General features: G+C 40.4%; 2 protein-coding genes across 5 annotated transcripts in view; one reads left to right on the top strand and one right to left on the bottom strand.

Moving 5' to 3' along the window:
- LOC143214737 (cholesterol transporter ABCA5) overlaps positions 1-13,803 on the bottom strand; it is a 34,659-nt gene that overhangs the window by 4,908 nt on the left and 15,948 nt on the right. The window contains exons 6-16 of one of the 3 annotated variants that reach the window (XM_076436104.1): positions 5,242-5,415; positions 4,953-5,134; positions 3,582-3,786; positions 3,041-3,116; positions 2,684-2,837; positions 2,304-2,490; positions 2,090-2,233; positions 1,684-1,834; positions 1,367-1,440; positions 842-1,294; positions 234-583 (exon numbers count right to left, since the gene is read on the bottom strand). In XM_076436104.1, coding sequence (XP_076292219.1) covers positions 234-583; positions 842-1,294; positions 1,367-1,440; positions 1,684-1,834; positions 2,090-2,233; positions 2,304-2,490; positions 2,684-2,837; positions 3,041-3,116; positions 3,582-3,786; positions 4,953-5,134; positions 5,242-5,415 — 2,150 coding nt within the window. Of the gene's footprint in view, positions 1-233; positions 584-841; positions 1,441-1,683; positions 1,835-2,089; positions 2,234-2,303; positions 2,491-2,683; positions 2,838-3,040; positions 3,117-3,581; positions 3,787-4,952; positions 5,135-5,241; positions 5,416-13,803 lie in introns of those variants that run through there. The other 2 variants (XM_076436094.1, XM_076436113.1) reach the window with 2 other exon arrangements.
- On the top strand, positions 6,452-11,058 carry LOC143214769 (tubulin polyglutamylase complex subunit 2). 2 transcript variants are annotated; one of them, XM_076436154.1, is made up of 3 exons: positions 6,452-6,662; positions 7,931-8,326; positions 9,845-11,058. In XM_076436154.1, the coding sequence occupies exons 2-3, from the start codon at positions 8,041-8,043 to the stop codon at positions 10,441-10,443; spliced, it is 885 nt and encodes a 294-aa protein (XP_076292269.1). In that variant the 5' UTR covers positions 6,452-6,662; positions 7,931-8,040; the 3' UTR covers positions 10,444-11,058. The 2 variants fall into 2 exon arrangements, with proteins under 2 accessions (XP_076292269.1, XP_076292275.1); XM_076436160.1 differs by having other exon boundaries at positions 6,452-8,326.

Below are 13,803 nucleotides of genomic sequence, written 5' to 3'. Positions count from 1 at the left end.
TTTCATTGTTTACGGATACTTCGATACATGCATTTTATTATATTCTATGATATTTTATTACTATTTATTCTGCTTCTTTTACTCTCTATAGTGTATCAGCATGGTATTGGATGGAATAGTGTATCCGAAAGTTACCGCGAAGCCGGAAGGCAAATGGAAATAATATATTATATATCTACTCTATTCTATTTATTTTATTACATTTTATTATTTGCTATTTGTCTCTGACTTACGTTAAATGGTATCCGATGCCAAACTTATTCTTCAAGAACAGGGAGCTACCGCAGCAACGCAATTTCCCTTTACTAATCACCGCTTTCCTATCCGCCAATATGTCGGCCTCATCCATGAAATGGGTGGTCAACAATATTACTTTGCCGTGACGTCTGGACTGCAGAAAGGACCACATCTGTCTTCTGGAGTAAGGATCTACTCCAGCGGTGGGTTCGTCGAGGATGATAATTTTTGGATCGCCGATAATGGCTATACCCACAGACAACTTCCTCTTCTGGCCACCGCTTAAATATTTTGCGAAAGTGTCCGCTTTCTCGGACAAGTCGATGTCTTTCAAAGTTTTCCTCACCTGGCGACGATCACGAAATATTATGTGAATGCAAAAGTTTGTACACGATTTCCTATTAACCCAACGAGTACCAAATTTAAATTTTTTAATTTTTGCTTCAAGTGGTTAGTCTTTATATACAATATTTAAGACGATTTGTGACAGAAGTTCAATGAAATTTTACAAAGTAATTATTGTAACGAACAATTGAAAAATATCTCCATTTATATTTATGGAGATGGCTTAAATATGATTAGACGAAAATCGAGAAGGATGTACCTCGTGTTCTATCATTGTCCTAGGAATTCCTCGTACAGCCGCAAAGAATTCGAGGTGTTCTCGGGGAGTCAGAAGATCGAACAGAATGTCGTGTTGCGGACAAACGCCAGTCATACTCCTGATATTTTGCATGTCTTGGAAATCTCTGACATCGTAGCCGAAAATCAAAGCGGTGCCGGCAGTTGGTGCAGTCAAGCCAGTCAGTATGTTGAAGAGGCTCGTCTTGCCGGCTCCGTTATGGCCAAGTATCGCGGTTATTTGTCCTTCATAGATCGTCAGATTGATGCCATTTACAGCTTTGGTCTCTGGCTTGCGACATTTTTGATAGGACTTGTAAAGGTCGACTATCCTAATGGCTTCGCGACCTTTCATCTCCCTTACCACTGGCTCGATGTCACGGTTCGTCTCCTCGCCAGGTATGAAAGAATTTGACTCGCCATTCGACGACGGTACCTGTAAGTACGACTGTAAACCAAGTTTTTCTCTACTTTGTCTCTCCGTCTTCTTCTTGTATTGCAAACCCACCCTTGGAGCTTTCCTCTGGCACCAAAAGCCTGGCGTAAAGCAGAACCAGGGAGTTCTTTTAACGCCGTATTCGCCTAGAATCAATTTAATCCCGAAATATGTAACAGTGCCATGCTACGCTAAGTCTGTTACGAGGCAACAAATTTTTCCTACTCAAAACTTGACATCTTGAAAGAAACAACTTTTGGGAAAAGATTATTGGCACCATACGTGGCCGGAAATATCGCCTGGTAACAGATGTTAGCGGGATACTCTTTATGTATAATCATAATCTTTGGGAAATGATGATTAAACGAAGAATAACTTGATGCACTCACTAGGTATGACACAGTCGAAGTAATACGCTAAGCAAGCATACAAAAAGATGTCTAACGTCATCATAATAAGACTTCCTCCAAAGGGTATACCGGGACCAGACCAAAGATTATCGAAATTAACTCCTTCGCCTTGCAAGTCCAGCACAAGAGCCTGGGAAAATATTCATACACCGATAACATACATTTATCGTATATAATATTAACCCTTTGCACTCAGACAGTTGAAAATAGTATATCGACATTCTTAAAATCTCTTATTAATCTCTCTACTATTTTAAATTGCACCGGCACGTTTTCGTCATAAACCCATCAAATCTGTAGTCTAACGATATAGCAATTTTTAGTAGCGCCTCGGAATCGTCGCTCGAGTGCTAAGGGTTAAAACAGTTTCTGTTTCGATACAAACTTTATCCATTGCCAAAGCGACGCCTGTTGGACTGAGAAGCGATACCACCCAAAAGGAAATGGAACTGGAGTCGTTAACGAATACTTGGATAAAGTACATTAAGCTTAATATTGTGACAGCGAAGTTGCCTAGCACACCAGCGGTCTGAAAATTCGAATTTCGAATAGTACTCGAGTTAATAATTGGTTAATAATTGAACGGATAATACACTCACCCGTGACTTATCGAAGAAGGGGGTTATCATGAAAGCGAACATGATTATGGAGAAACTGTAGAGCACTACTAAAAGGAATATCGGTAAAAAGTGTGTGTGCTGGAACATCTGAAGTGTAAAAAGTAGTATGACCCCAACAGCAGAAAGCAGCAAGACAAACACGCTGTAGATAATGAACCATGACAACCTGTAACGAAAAAGAGAATAACGTCTTTATTTGTTGCAACAGAATCGACAGACTTCTTCTATGTCAATCTTTCGTCTACCGGTTCATGCAAAATACATATTCGTCGGACACGCATGCTCAATGGAAAAACGAAAAAAGAAAACAGAGAAAAGAAATCTATCAGTCTCTCGATCACACTCTACCGTAAACCTACCAAAAGACAGAATCTCTTAGGCCCATTATCTTCATTCCTTCCTTGATCTTTTTCTCCTTCTCACCGACTATCAGGATCAGGAGGTAAGTGACGAATTGCGAGATAGCCAGTACCATAAAGAGAGGTATAACAACTCTAAAGGCCAGCATCCAGTCTAAATAAAACATATTCTTAGAAATATGCCCACGAAACAAAGAAAAAATATATTTCTCGAGTATCAATTTCATTTCTAAACCTATAGCCTTTCTTCTATCTCTGTTAATCTACTTTGTTCCTTCTAACAGTAGTTGGATAGCTTTCGTTACTCAACGTGCAGAGATAACAATCAATCCTCTGTGGAGTATTCTCTATAGTTACCTGCAGTGAAAGCTTCCTTCGGGAACATCTCCAGCCTAACTTCCGGCACGTTTACATCTGTGTTCCCTGTGTCTAGCTGTAAATTACCAACGCGTATCGTTGCATTAGTACGGAGGTTTGTGCGATCAACACAGTTATTCAAATATGTTCAGATTATTCTAAAGTTAATCTTTATGTAAAACTAGACTGTGGATCTTATGCATTTCTATAGTAAAATAAGCGATTGCGGCGATTTAAAACAGGAGAGAAACTGAGATAATTGAAGAACAAAGATATACTATTGTCAAAGTGTTAAAATGATTCGAGAAAGAATGAAATGTGTAACTGGCTTCCTACTGTCTCTTGCAATTGATGCAGAAAGATTTTATTTTGCATAAGAATCCGCGGTCTACTAATTATATAGTAAAAGATACAAAAATGTTATGTTTAATCAACGGCAATGGTAAAGAAAGAATTCACCGCAATGGCGAACTTCTTTAGAGATTTTTCCAGGACTATAAACTAGAGTAAAGCATGCCAGCCCAAATAGCCGGGTACATACTCTTATTTTTGTAATATCCATTATCAACTGCAACGCCAAGAATCCAGAGTGCAGGTAATTGTTCGCGGGACATGATCCGCCAGTCTCTATCGACAATACGCCACCCATCCAATGGCTGGTGTCCTTTCGACAAGTAACTGGGGCGGAATACAGTTCGGTCGGTGAGGGCGGATTCGTGTATAAAGGATTAGTTCTTATCTCATACCTGGAACGCAACAGAAAGACGTAATCAGCGTTTATTCCGGAAGAAATCGCAGACTCGCGGCCTCTTCCCACCAATTGTCATTTCACTCCTACCCTCTACTTTCTGTTTGGAATGATGCTTATTTCGGTAATTGAGCAGGAATTCGAGAACCAAATTGATTGATTTGTGTTAGAAATGTTTGTTTATGCCTCAAGGGGGTAGACTCTCGTTTCGGGTAGACTTCTCATTTCTCGATAATGCACAGATGGGGTTTTTCAGTACAGTCAAAAGTGCTAGATAAAAGATCATTGTAGGCCGCAATCGCCCTCAAAAGTCCTATTTTTACGTTTACGAGACATAATTTGCATTATTCGGCAGCGTAATTTGCATTACAGTAAAGTTGCGATCTAGCTCCCATCGCCTGTTCCGAGCAGGGGCAGAGATCGTGTAGAGAAACCATCTTCTTATCACTGCGTCAACCGCGCCGAACGTAGAAAAGGACAGCATGTAAACACGGACCAAGCTCCGAGCTTCTTAGCCCCTCGCGGGGATGCCCCCCAGTGGAAGGGGTAGGCGAAGGGACAGTGATCGTGGAGATCCTCAGGGAGCTAGATTGCGACTTTACTGTATCCGGAAGCATACAGCTGCGACAGCTTCATGCTGCTGAAAAATGCAAATTACGCCTCGTAAACGCAAAAATAGAACTTTTGAGAGCGATCGCGACCTAGATTGATGTCTTATCTAGCGCTTTTGACTACTGAAAAACGCCATCTTTGCATTATCGAGACATGAGAAGGCGCATCCTGCACCCTTGCAATCCTGGAAACGAGTCTACCTCCTTAACACGTTCGCTACCAGCATTTTTTTCGTTGCTTACCTTCTTTGTTCGAAAGTTTTATTAAATGCAACGTACCCAATTTTTAATTGTTAAAACAATTTAGCAGAAGAAAGTCACAGATTCTCTGAAAATTATGCATTCTACTATGACCTTGAACAACGAAGTGCATAAAATTAATTAGACTGTTTTTAAGTGAATTGTCGGATTATGGATGTCACATTGTCACATATTTGTGATGGTGGTAGCGAACATGTTAAGTTGTGTTCTTAGGAGACTAAATTTTCAGGATATTCTTCAAGAATATTGGAGGCTCGCGTCGACAATTTTGACAATTTTACGATTGTCTTACAGAAGGCGCTGAGATATAGGCTGAGAATCCTCGAAGATCACAGCTAGAGGTATGCTGTACGGGTCTCTCCAGTACGCAGCTTGCAGGTCGTCCTTCGTGTCGAACACTACGAAATTCAAGGGTAGCTTGCCAGGATGATCCCACATCGACAACCAAAGGGTATTCATCGAGCTCAAGAAGTTCTAAAATAGAATGGGACGATTAGGGAAACCGTTCGAGCCCGATGGCCTCCGACAAGACATAGGGGAGAAAACGATAGATGCCGTGGAACGGCGAATTGACCACATACTAAAGTTTCCGTCGAATTCGGAACGACGGCGATCGTGTTGTTCTTGTATCCGTTGAGCGCCTCGAATATGCCCCCCTCTTGCCTCTCCGTCATCATCGCGGGGTAATTTGGATTTGGTGGCATCACCTTCAACACGATCAGGATGCCTAAGGTGCAAAGTGGCAGGAAGACTTCCTGTAAAAATCAATTTCCAACAACATTATTTTTTGGCATTTTTAAAAAATTTTAGTTTAGATGAGAGAGATGGAGAGACGAAGCATGAATGATATTCTTGTTTGTGTTTTTAATTGTTCGTGGGAATGCATAGAATTTTGTTAAATTTATGATGTGGTCTCCAGTTTTATTGCTTTACTTGTATTACATATTTTGCCGCGTTTTCTTCGTTTTATTCTCCTGTTAATATAATTGGTAATATCAATTGGTTATCGTATGTCGTGTGTACCATTAATAAGTCACACTTGTGATAAAGATATCAGAGATATCAATTTACTTACATCGATATAAAGTTAGTCATATGTACAAGTAGACGACTTCAAATAAAAATTAATCAAACGCAATACGGTAAAAAGATTAAGAAGATTTAAACATACTGTTTATGTTCAACTCGCTACAATTATTTCAAAAAATATATAAACGTCTATGTAGCTCCATAATCTTGCGATCAATGCAGACAATTTTTATTTTGCATAAAAATTTGCAGTGTATATATAATAAACCTTGTGTTTCTGGACTTATTGAGAACAAAGGACATTCAACCGCATTTTCTTTTGTACAAAGGTGAATTGAATTTCCGAAGAAAACGTGAAAAAGTTCTGTTGGGTAAAGGGGAGACAGTAAAAACTCAGCTGAGGGTGGAAAACGTTTGTGAAAACGAATGGGGAGACCGGTATTAATAAAAGAAGAATGGGGTACGCAAGGGGTGATACAACGGTGATGTATGCAAGGGGAACGCCGCGCACTGTGCCGGAATAGTTCATGGGGGGGAGCTTTTTGCCAGCCTCGATTGATAGTTGGTAATGTACATTACGAAATTCTATGGGATTATCTCGATTCGAAATTGCAGGGGCGCCGCTCTGAAAGAAAACTCCCCTGTGCATGCATAACAATTAACCCACCTGCATTCTCTCCCACACCTGTCGTGCAGGCCGAACCTGCGCAAAAGCGTTCGATACAATCCCTTGGCCAGAGGATACGCCGCGCCGCGCCGGGTCGGTTTGATATTATGTATATAAGTACGTATATTCGGTCACCATGGCGATCAACAACCGGCTGAACCAGTCACACCTGGCTCGACTGCCCTCGATTCGTCAAACCTACGGATTCGGCCTCTACTCGCGTATTTTCCACGGAATTTTGCATACCGAACGAGGACTCAATGGTCGGGGCCTGAAGATTTTTATTCCGGACAAAATTCGCCGACCGTAAGACAGTCTTGTTAATACATTACCTATTAGAGATTATTCTGTAGCGTATTCAACCCCGCTGCACTTTGATTTTTGTTTCAATTTTCTTACCGATTACTCCCTGCCATCTTTGGTGGTTTATTTAAAATGTACTTCAACAGATAGATCATTGATTGGTACTACATACGTTTAAAGAATTTTTCTTATTAATTATTAGAATACAGATTTTATGCAGTTACGACGAATATACATAAGTAGATGACAGTGGAAAGATCAAAATAATTTAATAGTATCAATGTATTTTCACCAATTGTTTAAAATTTTTAAAGGGATAAACAAGTATTTATCTGGTTCCAGTATCTTACGATTGATGTTGAACATTTTTATTTTGCATAAAGGTATTACTGAAACTGCACGTCATTCTATAGATGGTTGAAAGTTTATAATTTATATCCAAGGATTTTTTAGTAAATCCTTCGGTACCATTAGCAATTTCTTACCATCAGTATTATAACCCAATTAATTCTTCGGCTTTTTATTATGATACAATTATGGAGACCCTACTATTAAGAAAACTGTCTACGAGAATGTATTTCTTTTCGATTTCCATTCTGACTAGTGTATCCCGATTCAGAGACATCGAGGTATTCCTCAGAAATTTTGCTTACGAAGATGAACTTTATTGAATTATAATCCTATTCGGGTCGAGCTGACCTGAAAAGAGTAGTTTGCTTTCAATGTAGATATTGAACTTCTCTACGTTGCATAAGCCCTCAAACAAGTGTTCAATTCGTCTTGCATGAGCCTCGAACCGGAAATAAGATGTAAGATGTTCTTTACGGAATGGAAGTACAGAACTAATTAATGGTAGATATTTTCTAGTCTTTCAAAGACCGAAGGATACTGCGAACTTTTTAATAACAACAGAACGAAATTCTGTTTAACACGAATGAATGACTCGATCGAACAATAATGTGGTTCGTTGCGTGTCCAGACGTCCCTGAGGGGTTAATGATTAGTAAACTGCGGATTTTATGCATTTATAACTAAAATTAATAGATGAAATATAAAAATGTGAAGATTTATTGTTAGTGAAATTATTAGAAGATGAAATACATTTTCATTTGGCTTCTGTTTCTTATAATTGACGTGCATTATTTTTATTTTGCATAAAGATTCGCAATCTAGTAATCATTTGTTTCGCTGCGAAGGTACAATTAATTGTTACGGCGCATTTCCATGAGAAAATCAAAATATAAAATATACAAAGTTTAGCAACTATTCAGGTTTCATGGGGTTTCGAAGGCAGCGTCTCGACTCGTGCAAGGTTTGATTTGCGAATCGCCGAGGAAACGAGAAAGGGACTGATGACCCGGTGGGGTTCCGGATCTAACGGATGCAAATAGCGAGGACACGGTTAACGAATCAAGGGGATGCAATGTCTTTTTTCGTGGACGTCGTTACCGAGGACTCGTTCTACGAGAACCTCACGCTGGGCGTGGTGAAGGTTCTCGAGAACCTGCCGTACGTAAAGAACGTGCGAGTCGATAGGAGGAGCGGATGCGAGGCCACCGCCATCGCGAACTGGGAGCAACGGCATTGTTGCGTGCTCCCCGAAGATCTGAGGAACTTCTACCTCTCGATCGACGGTTTTCAGCTTCTTTGGAACCTCGAGATAGCAGGTATTACTCCCTAGAGAGTTATCCAACCCTCTCAACGATCCTTTTACCCCGGATTCCACCTCCGACCCTTTAGACTTTAGATCGTCATTCCTTAGAATATCCGCCTATTATTTCGACTCGATACCTTTGTCGCCTTTCGCAAAAATCTAGGGTGACCTGTCCAATGAACGAACCCTTAAGATGCATGTTACATTCCACAACAGAATTCTAAACAGTACGGTTGTAGCTCGCATTCCAAATCTCGCGTACGATTGAATGAAAAATGGGCCGAAGATCAATTTCTCACGAATGAACAATGGTTCCCCAGTGAATGATACTTATCCAAACAAACTTATCACAGAACCATTGAACCACCTCAAAGTACAAATTGGAAACTAAATTCTATATCATCAACTTCAGATAAAAATAAAAACGTGTGCTTTTGTTGATACCCGCGACGGTGGCAACCACAACCGATACGCTCTACTCTTCTAGTTAGTATATATTTCGTTCAAGCTAGCCTATCCTATACCAATACCAATGTGCATTTCTTTCGCTGCTTATTCATTGCATATGGTACACTTGTGGTCAAAATGATAAGGCACCTCAAGGTTTTTAGCAATGAACATTCATTTGTACATACAGTGAGGGACGAAAGTATTCGTACACCCTTTAAAACAGAATAACTTTTTAATAATTGTACCAAACGCGACCTGATTTTTTATAATCAATTAGAAGCATTGGTTTACGAAATGATATGCGAAAAAGATTTTCCAAAAATTGTAATTACAAGGTTACATGCAAAAATAAAAAAGACATTTTTTAAAACTTCTTTATTTGGGTCCATCATGAAAATTTAAAATATATGTTTTGTAGATCTATGTATATTTTCTGACAGCAATTCTGCAAGCATATGTTCCAATTTGCTCTTTAATTAAATTTAAGTAGCCAGAACTATTCATGCGGCCTTGAATAAATTTTATTTCCATTTTTCCTCTATAGCCGATTTCTCCCCATATCATTACTGTACCGTCACCACATTGTCGACGACTTGAAACCCTTTGTTCCTTTCTTAAATCATGGAAATATGTAGTACTTGTGTCCATCTGGACCATCCAAATTTAGTTTCTTTTCGTACGTGAATATAATACGTTTCCACTGAGATTTTACGACATATACAATTTTGTGTGTGTACAACGGTGCCTTATCATTTTGTCCCCCAATGTATATGGAATGAATAAGTAATGATGAAGAAACTTTAAAAAACTTCAATTCTAGACTTTAGTGAGACTCACAGGAAAATCAGAGCTTAAGGGGTTAAGAATGAAATAATGGACTCAATGTTGCCAATACGACGACATTCGTGCGGCTTTCATTCGGAGCCTATTGAAAGATCCCCAATTTTTCCGTGATCCCACGGTTAGCTTCGTTAGCTTCGTTTTCATCCAAAAATACATAGCAGTCTAACCCCCGCGACGACAGTACTATCATAATTCTCGTTATCTCTATCTATCCGTCTATCTCTGATCTCGTGAACAGGCGAGGAGTTCTCGGTGGGTCGCTTGGAGATTGGCAGTTTCTCCTCTCTGAAACGTTACTCTGCTAACAAGGAGACGCAAGCAGACTGTTCGAAGCCAGAATCTTCAGATGCAGGATTGGCGACTTCGACGGGTTCGAAGAGCCCTGTGGACGTTGAGAACGCGGCTGGTAACGCGTTTCCGGCCGGTAACCCACGAGGTTGCAAGATGTTCGAGATTAGCCAATGCTATCCGCAAAGCGGAAAGGCTAAAGTCTACATGGTGTACCGTGCAAAACCGGATCAGGAGAGTCCGAGCATCTGGCTTCATCGAGAGGACACGGATCGATGGTACCATCTGGCAGATACTTTCACCGTCTACTTCCGGATGATGCTGGTCCATCTAGGACTGCCCTTGTGGCAGTGCTGTGTTACCGGGCTCACCTTGCCCACCTGGGTCGAGCAAGTTTATTTCCTCGTTGGCCCGCACCTACTGCCGTCCACCATCGACCCTACAGAAACCATCTCGACCTCAATGTGGAACAACGGACCTACCAACGTCATCGATCCAGGGATCTTCAGGGGAAAGGAGGGCAAACAGAAAGTCCCCAGGAAGAAATAATCACTGCCATTTTCTGTCCCAAATGACTTGAAAGTCAGTCACTTTGATCGTGTACGTAACGAGGTAACCGTGACGTTGTAATGGGTGAAAACCTATACCAATACAATAAATATAATAATAATAAATAGTATATTAAAACGATAGAAATGTGCGTTCATGAAAAATAACAGAATAAATATCCCTGTTCATGTATTATCATAAAAATTGCGAACAAACTAAATACGTACGTTGAATATTGTCATTTTTATTTTTAATGTTTGGTAGGTTTGGTGTTAAACTATGATGCTGTTCGAAAGTGGTCTCGGTCAGGTGCGGATTCGTTGAAATGCAATCGCACGTGTTGCCAAGACCGCAAAGGATTAAAGATGTTCTGGCAGAACTTAGGGGAGAATGGAGTAATGGCGGTCACTTAAGCAATAAGTATATGTAATCAAATGAAAATATGGGGCAAAATATTGACTTAATGATAGCTTTTGTGAATTTAAGTTATTCATTTATTTGTAGAGTAAAAAAAATTTGTTTGATATGTATTCGTCCGAGTAGTCAGATGTATAAAAATAAAGAGATCTTTGACTACCATTGCCGATACCTCGGAGAAACAGCAGTCATTTGGTGGACAATGATGGTGTTACACGCGAGAAACGATAGATTAACATATGCACCAGTTCAAATTGCATCATAGTTCCGCTAACGAGATCCATACTTCGCCTCCTCAACCGGGCTAACGCAAGATTTACAAGCAGCCGCGTGTTCCGGTGTCCCGGGCAGTTTTAATCATCCAATATTAAATTACTTTTTCGCGAGGCGCGCACAAAGTATTTCCCCAGCGGTCTTTTTTTATTATTTTTTTTATCCGCTCGACGCCGCAACCGAGGTCGAACAATTTTATGGTAGAAGGCACCTTAATCGAGTGGCTCGCGTTAGGAAGGCGGGACTAAGTATAGACGCGAATACTTATTTTATGTATAAATCGATTTTCTCTACCTGTAACGAGCTATATTTAGGCTCTTGCTTCGCCCCTCCGCCCCTTTCTGGCCACCCTTTATCCTGGCAAGATCACAAAGAAGTTCGACGAGCGACGCAGGCTGGATCACTCGAAATCTCGTGGAAAACGTGCGACCGACGCGACAGGACTAGCTTTCTCAATCAACTATTTCCTCCATGGCGCTCGAGCAGCTTCGAATGCTGATGCCGCACCATTCGCGGCACGGTCATACAAATTTCAAAGGGCGTAAGTGCTTAAGGCTAAAGGTTGCGAGCACCGCTTCTTTCCGTGGGCTGACTACGGATTTTTCTATAATTTTTGTGAACTCGAAGAAAACTCGAGGATCGAGTAACAATCTATTTCTTGCTTTAATTTATTTCTAGCTTTGGATATGCCATCTTCAACTTATTTAATGCTAAACCTACAAGACCTATCAAACAATCTGTCCTAAATATTCTATTTTTAAATTATCGATATTAAAAGAATACAATCTTGTAATCATCAGAGTTTTTCATTTTCCTGTGAAATGATAAATGATGTTCTCATTAAAAAGAATTTTCCAGCCAGCGTCTTCGGGAAAACAACTTCTGGAAAGAAGGCTATCGCTCGGGTACTTTTTAAGATTTTACAACGAAAAAGTTACGCGCGCGACAACTTGTACAATATATGTACGAACCTACTCTTAAATAAGATACTCGTTCAAAACAAAAGTCCATTAACATTCTTAGAGAAAATGTCCAAAGTTCGCGTCTTCCCCAGGTGGTTAACCAAGCCCGATCAAATGAACCATCATTTTTAATTGAATATTAGGACTGAATAGTTGGATGTGGGCCACGAGAAGCTGCATTCCAGATCGGTGTGCACCCAGTCGATCGAATATGTATTAGCGGGTTCGGGAAAAAAGGGGAGGGGCGAATGACGGGGGTGAGATGCGAAAACTATGAACAGCCGACGACGCCAGGGAGTCGGAATTTGAATTCACGAGCGACAATCGTCGGGGCCGTGGAGGCAAACGAAAAAAAGAAGCGGAAGAAAGGAGAAAAAGGGGAACCGTGTCTGGGACGGTTTGATCGGATGGCGACGAAGCGATCGCGTTCTCGTCCCGACGCGCGACGCGACGCACGGCCGGCTCTGCCAGAGAAGGGAGGGCGAGCTGCCAATTCGTTTTCGGTGGGTGTTTTTGGGAGAGCAACGTGCCAACTGGGCCAAGGGTCGGCCGGGTGGAGAACTTTTCTGTTTTCTCCAAACTTTCCCCCATCCCTATCTTCCGTTCCCGTGCTTGCTTTCGATTGACAACAAAGGATAACGACGGCTACTTTGATCAATGGCACCGCCGAGCATTCTATCACAGCATTCTTAAACATACATATTTGATGATACTTATGCTCTTTTCTATTTCGCCTGAGTTCTAGCCCGCTTAGTCCTATCTAGACGCTTAGATAAGACAAGAACAGGCGTGGGAGAGATCCAAAGCTATGTGAGCACTGGAGTAATGTGAATAGCGGGTCGCAGTGCTCACCATTCTTTGGTCCAGTAGGAGGTTGATCAGGTCTCAATATTGAGTCCTGGACTGTTAGGTTTCTTTTAGTGGATATGGGGCCGGTACATTCGAGAGTACCGTGTCGAGCTCCACACTTTCCTCCCAACCGTCATCTTTTGGAGGGATGTTAGTGCGTAAATGCATTTTTTCCTAACAGTCCTTAAATTTAAAAAAAGCCTTTTCTAGACATTGGAAGCCAGTCGAGGACTGCATACATACACTACCGTCCATAAGTATTTGACCACCTTCAGTTTATCGAAAATAAACAAAATATATTTAAAATAAGGCATCCCAATTTAACTTTTATATACAAACAATAATTAATAATACAGACAATATTCAACATCAATTACTGCGAATGAAAAGATAAGAAAAATTGAACGAAAACAATTGAAAAATCAGAGAAACACAATTGTGGACTTATTTATAAAATATTGATGAACGAAGTATCTAATAACTTTCATCCATTTACTGGTAAAATCCGTAACATGTAATGCATTATGTCAATCATATACATTTATATTCATTCTACTTCAAAGTAATTTAAGTTATGAAGTTGATATAAACGTTTAGATTCGATTCCGCCAAGTGGTCAAATACTTATGGCCGGTAGTGTACATTAGAGTGGACCTTAGCTATACCTGGTGAAATTTTTTGCGCGAGATCTTTTTCACACCCCCTCCCCCCTAAAATTGTGCCATTGGTTAAGAAAATAATTCCTGCAAAACATGAAGTCTTTCCGATGTCCGATTGATCTAAAACATTGGATAGATTATTTTTGTATGAAATGGAATAATATTGGGGGGTGCGAGCCCAAAATTTTATGGTGAAAAAA

This window comes from Lasioglossum baleicum, chromosome 1 (assembly GCF_051020765.1).
Source record: "Lasioglossum baleicum chromosome 1, iyLasBale1, whole genome shotgun sequence".
In the NCBI taxonomy this organism is placed as follows: domain Eukaryota; kingdom Metazoa; phylum Arthropoda; class Insecta; order Hymenoptera; family Halictidae; genus Lasioglossum; species Lasioglossum baleicum.
Note: the sequence above shows the minus strand (reverse complement) of the source record. Positions and strands in the feature narration are given on the sequence as shown.

Bases quoted from the DNA above. Each gene is read 5' to 3' on its own strand.
- LOC143214769 (XM_076436154.1), top strand. From the start codon at position 8,041: ATGCAAATAGCGAGGACACGGTTAACGAATCAAGGGGATGCAATGTCT. The intron at 8,327-9,844 runs GTATTACTCCCT...TCTCGTGAACAG, and splicing joins TTGGAACCTCGAGATAGCAG to GCGAGGAGTTCTCGGTGGGT.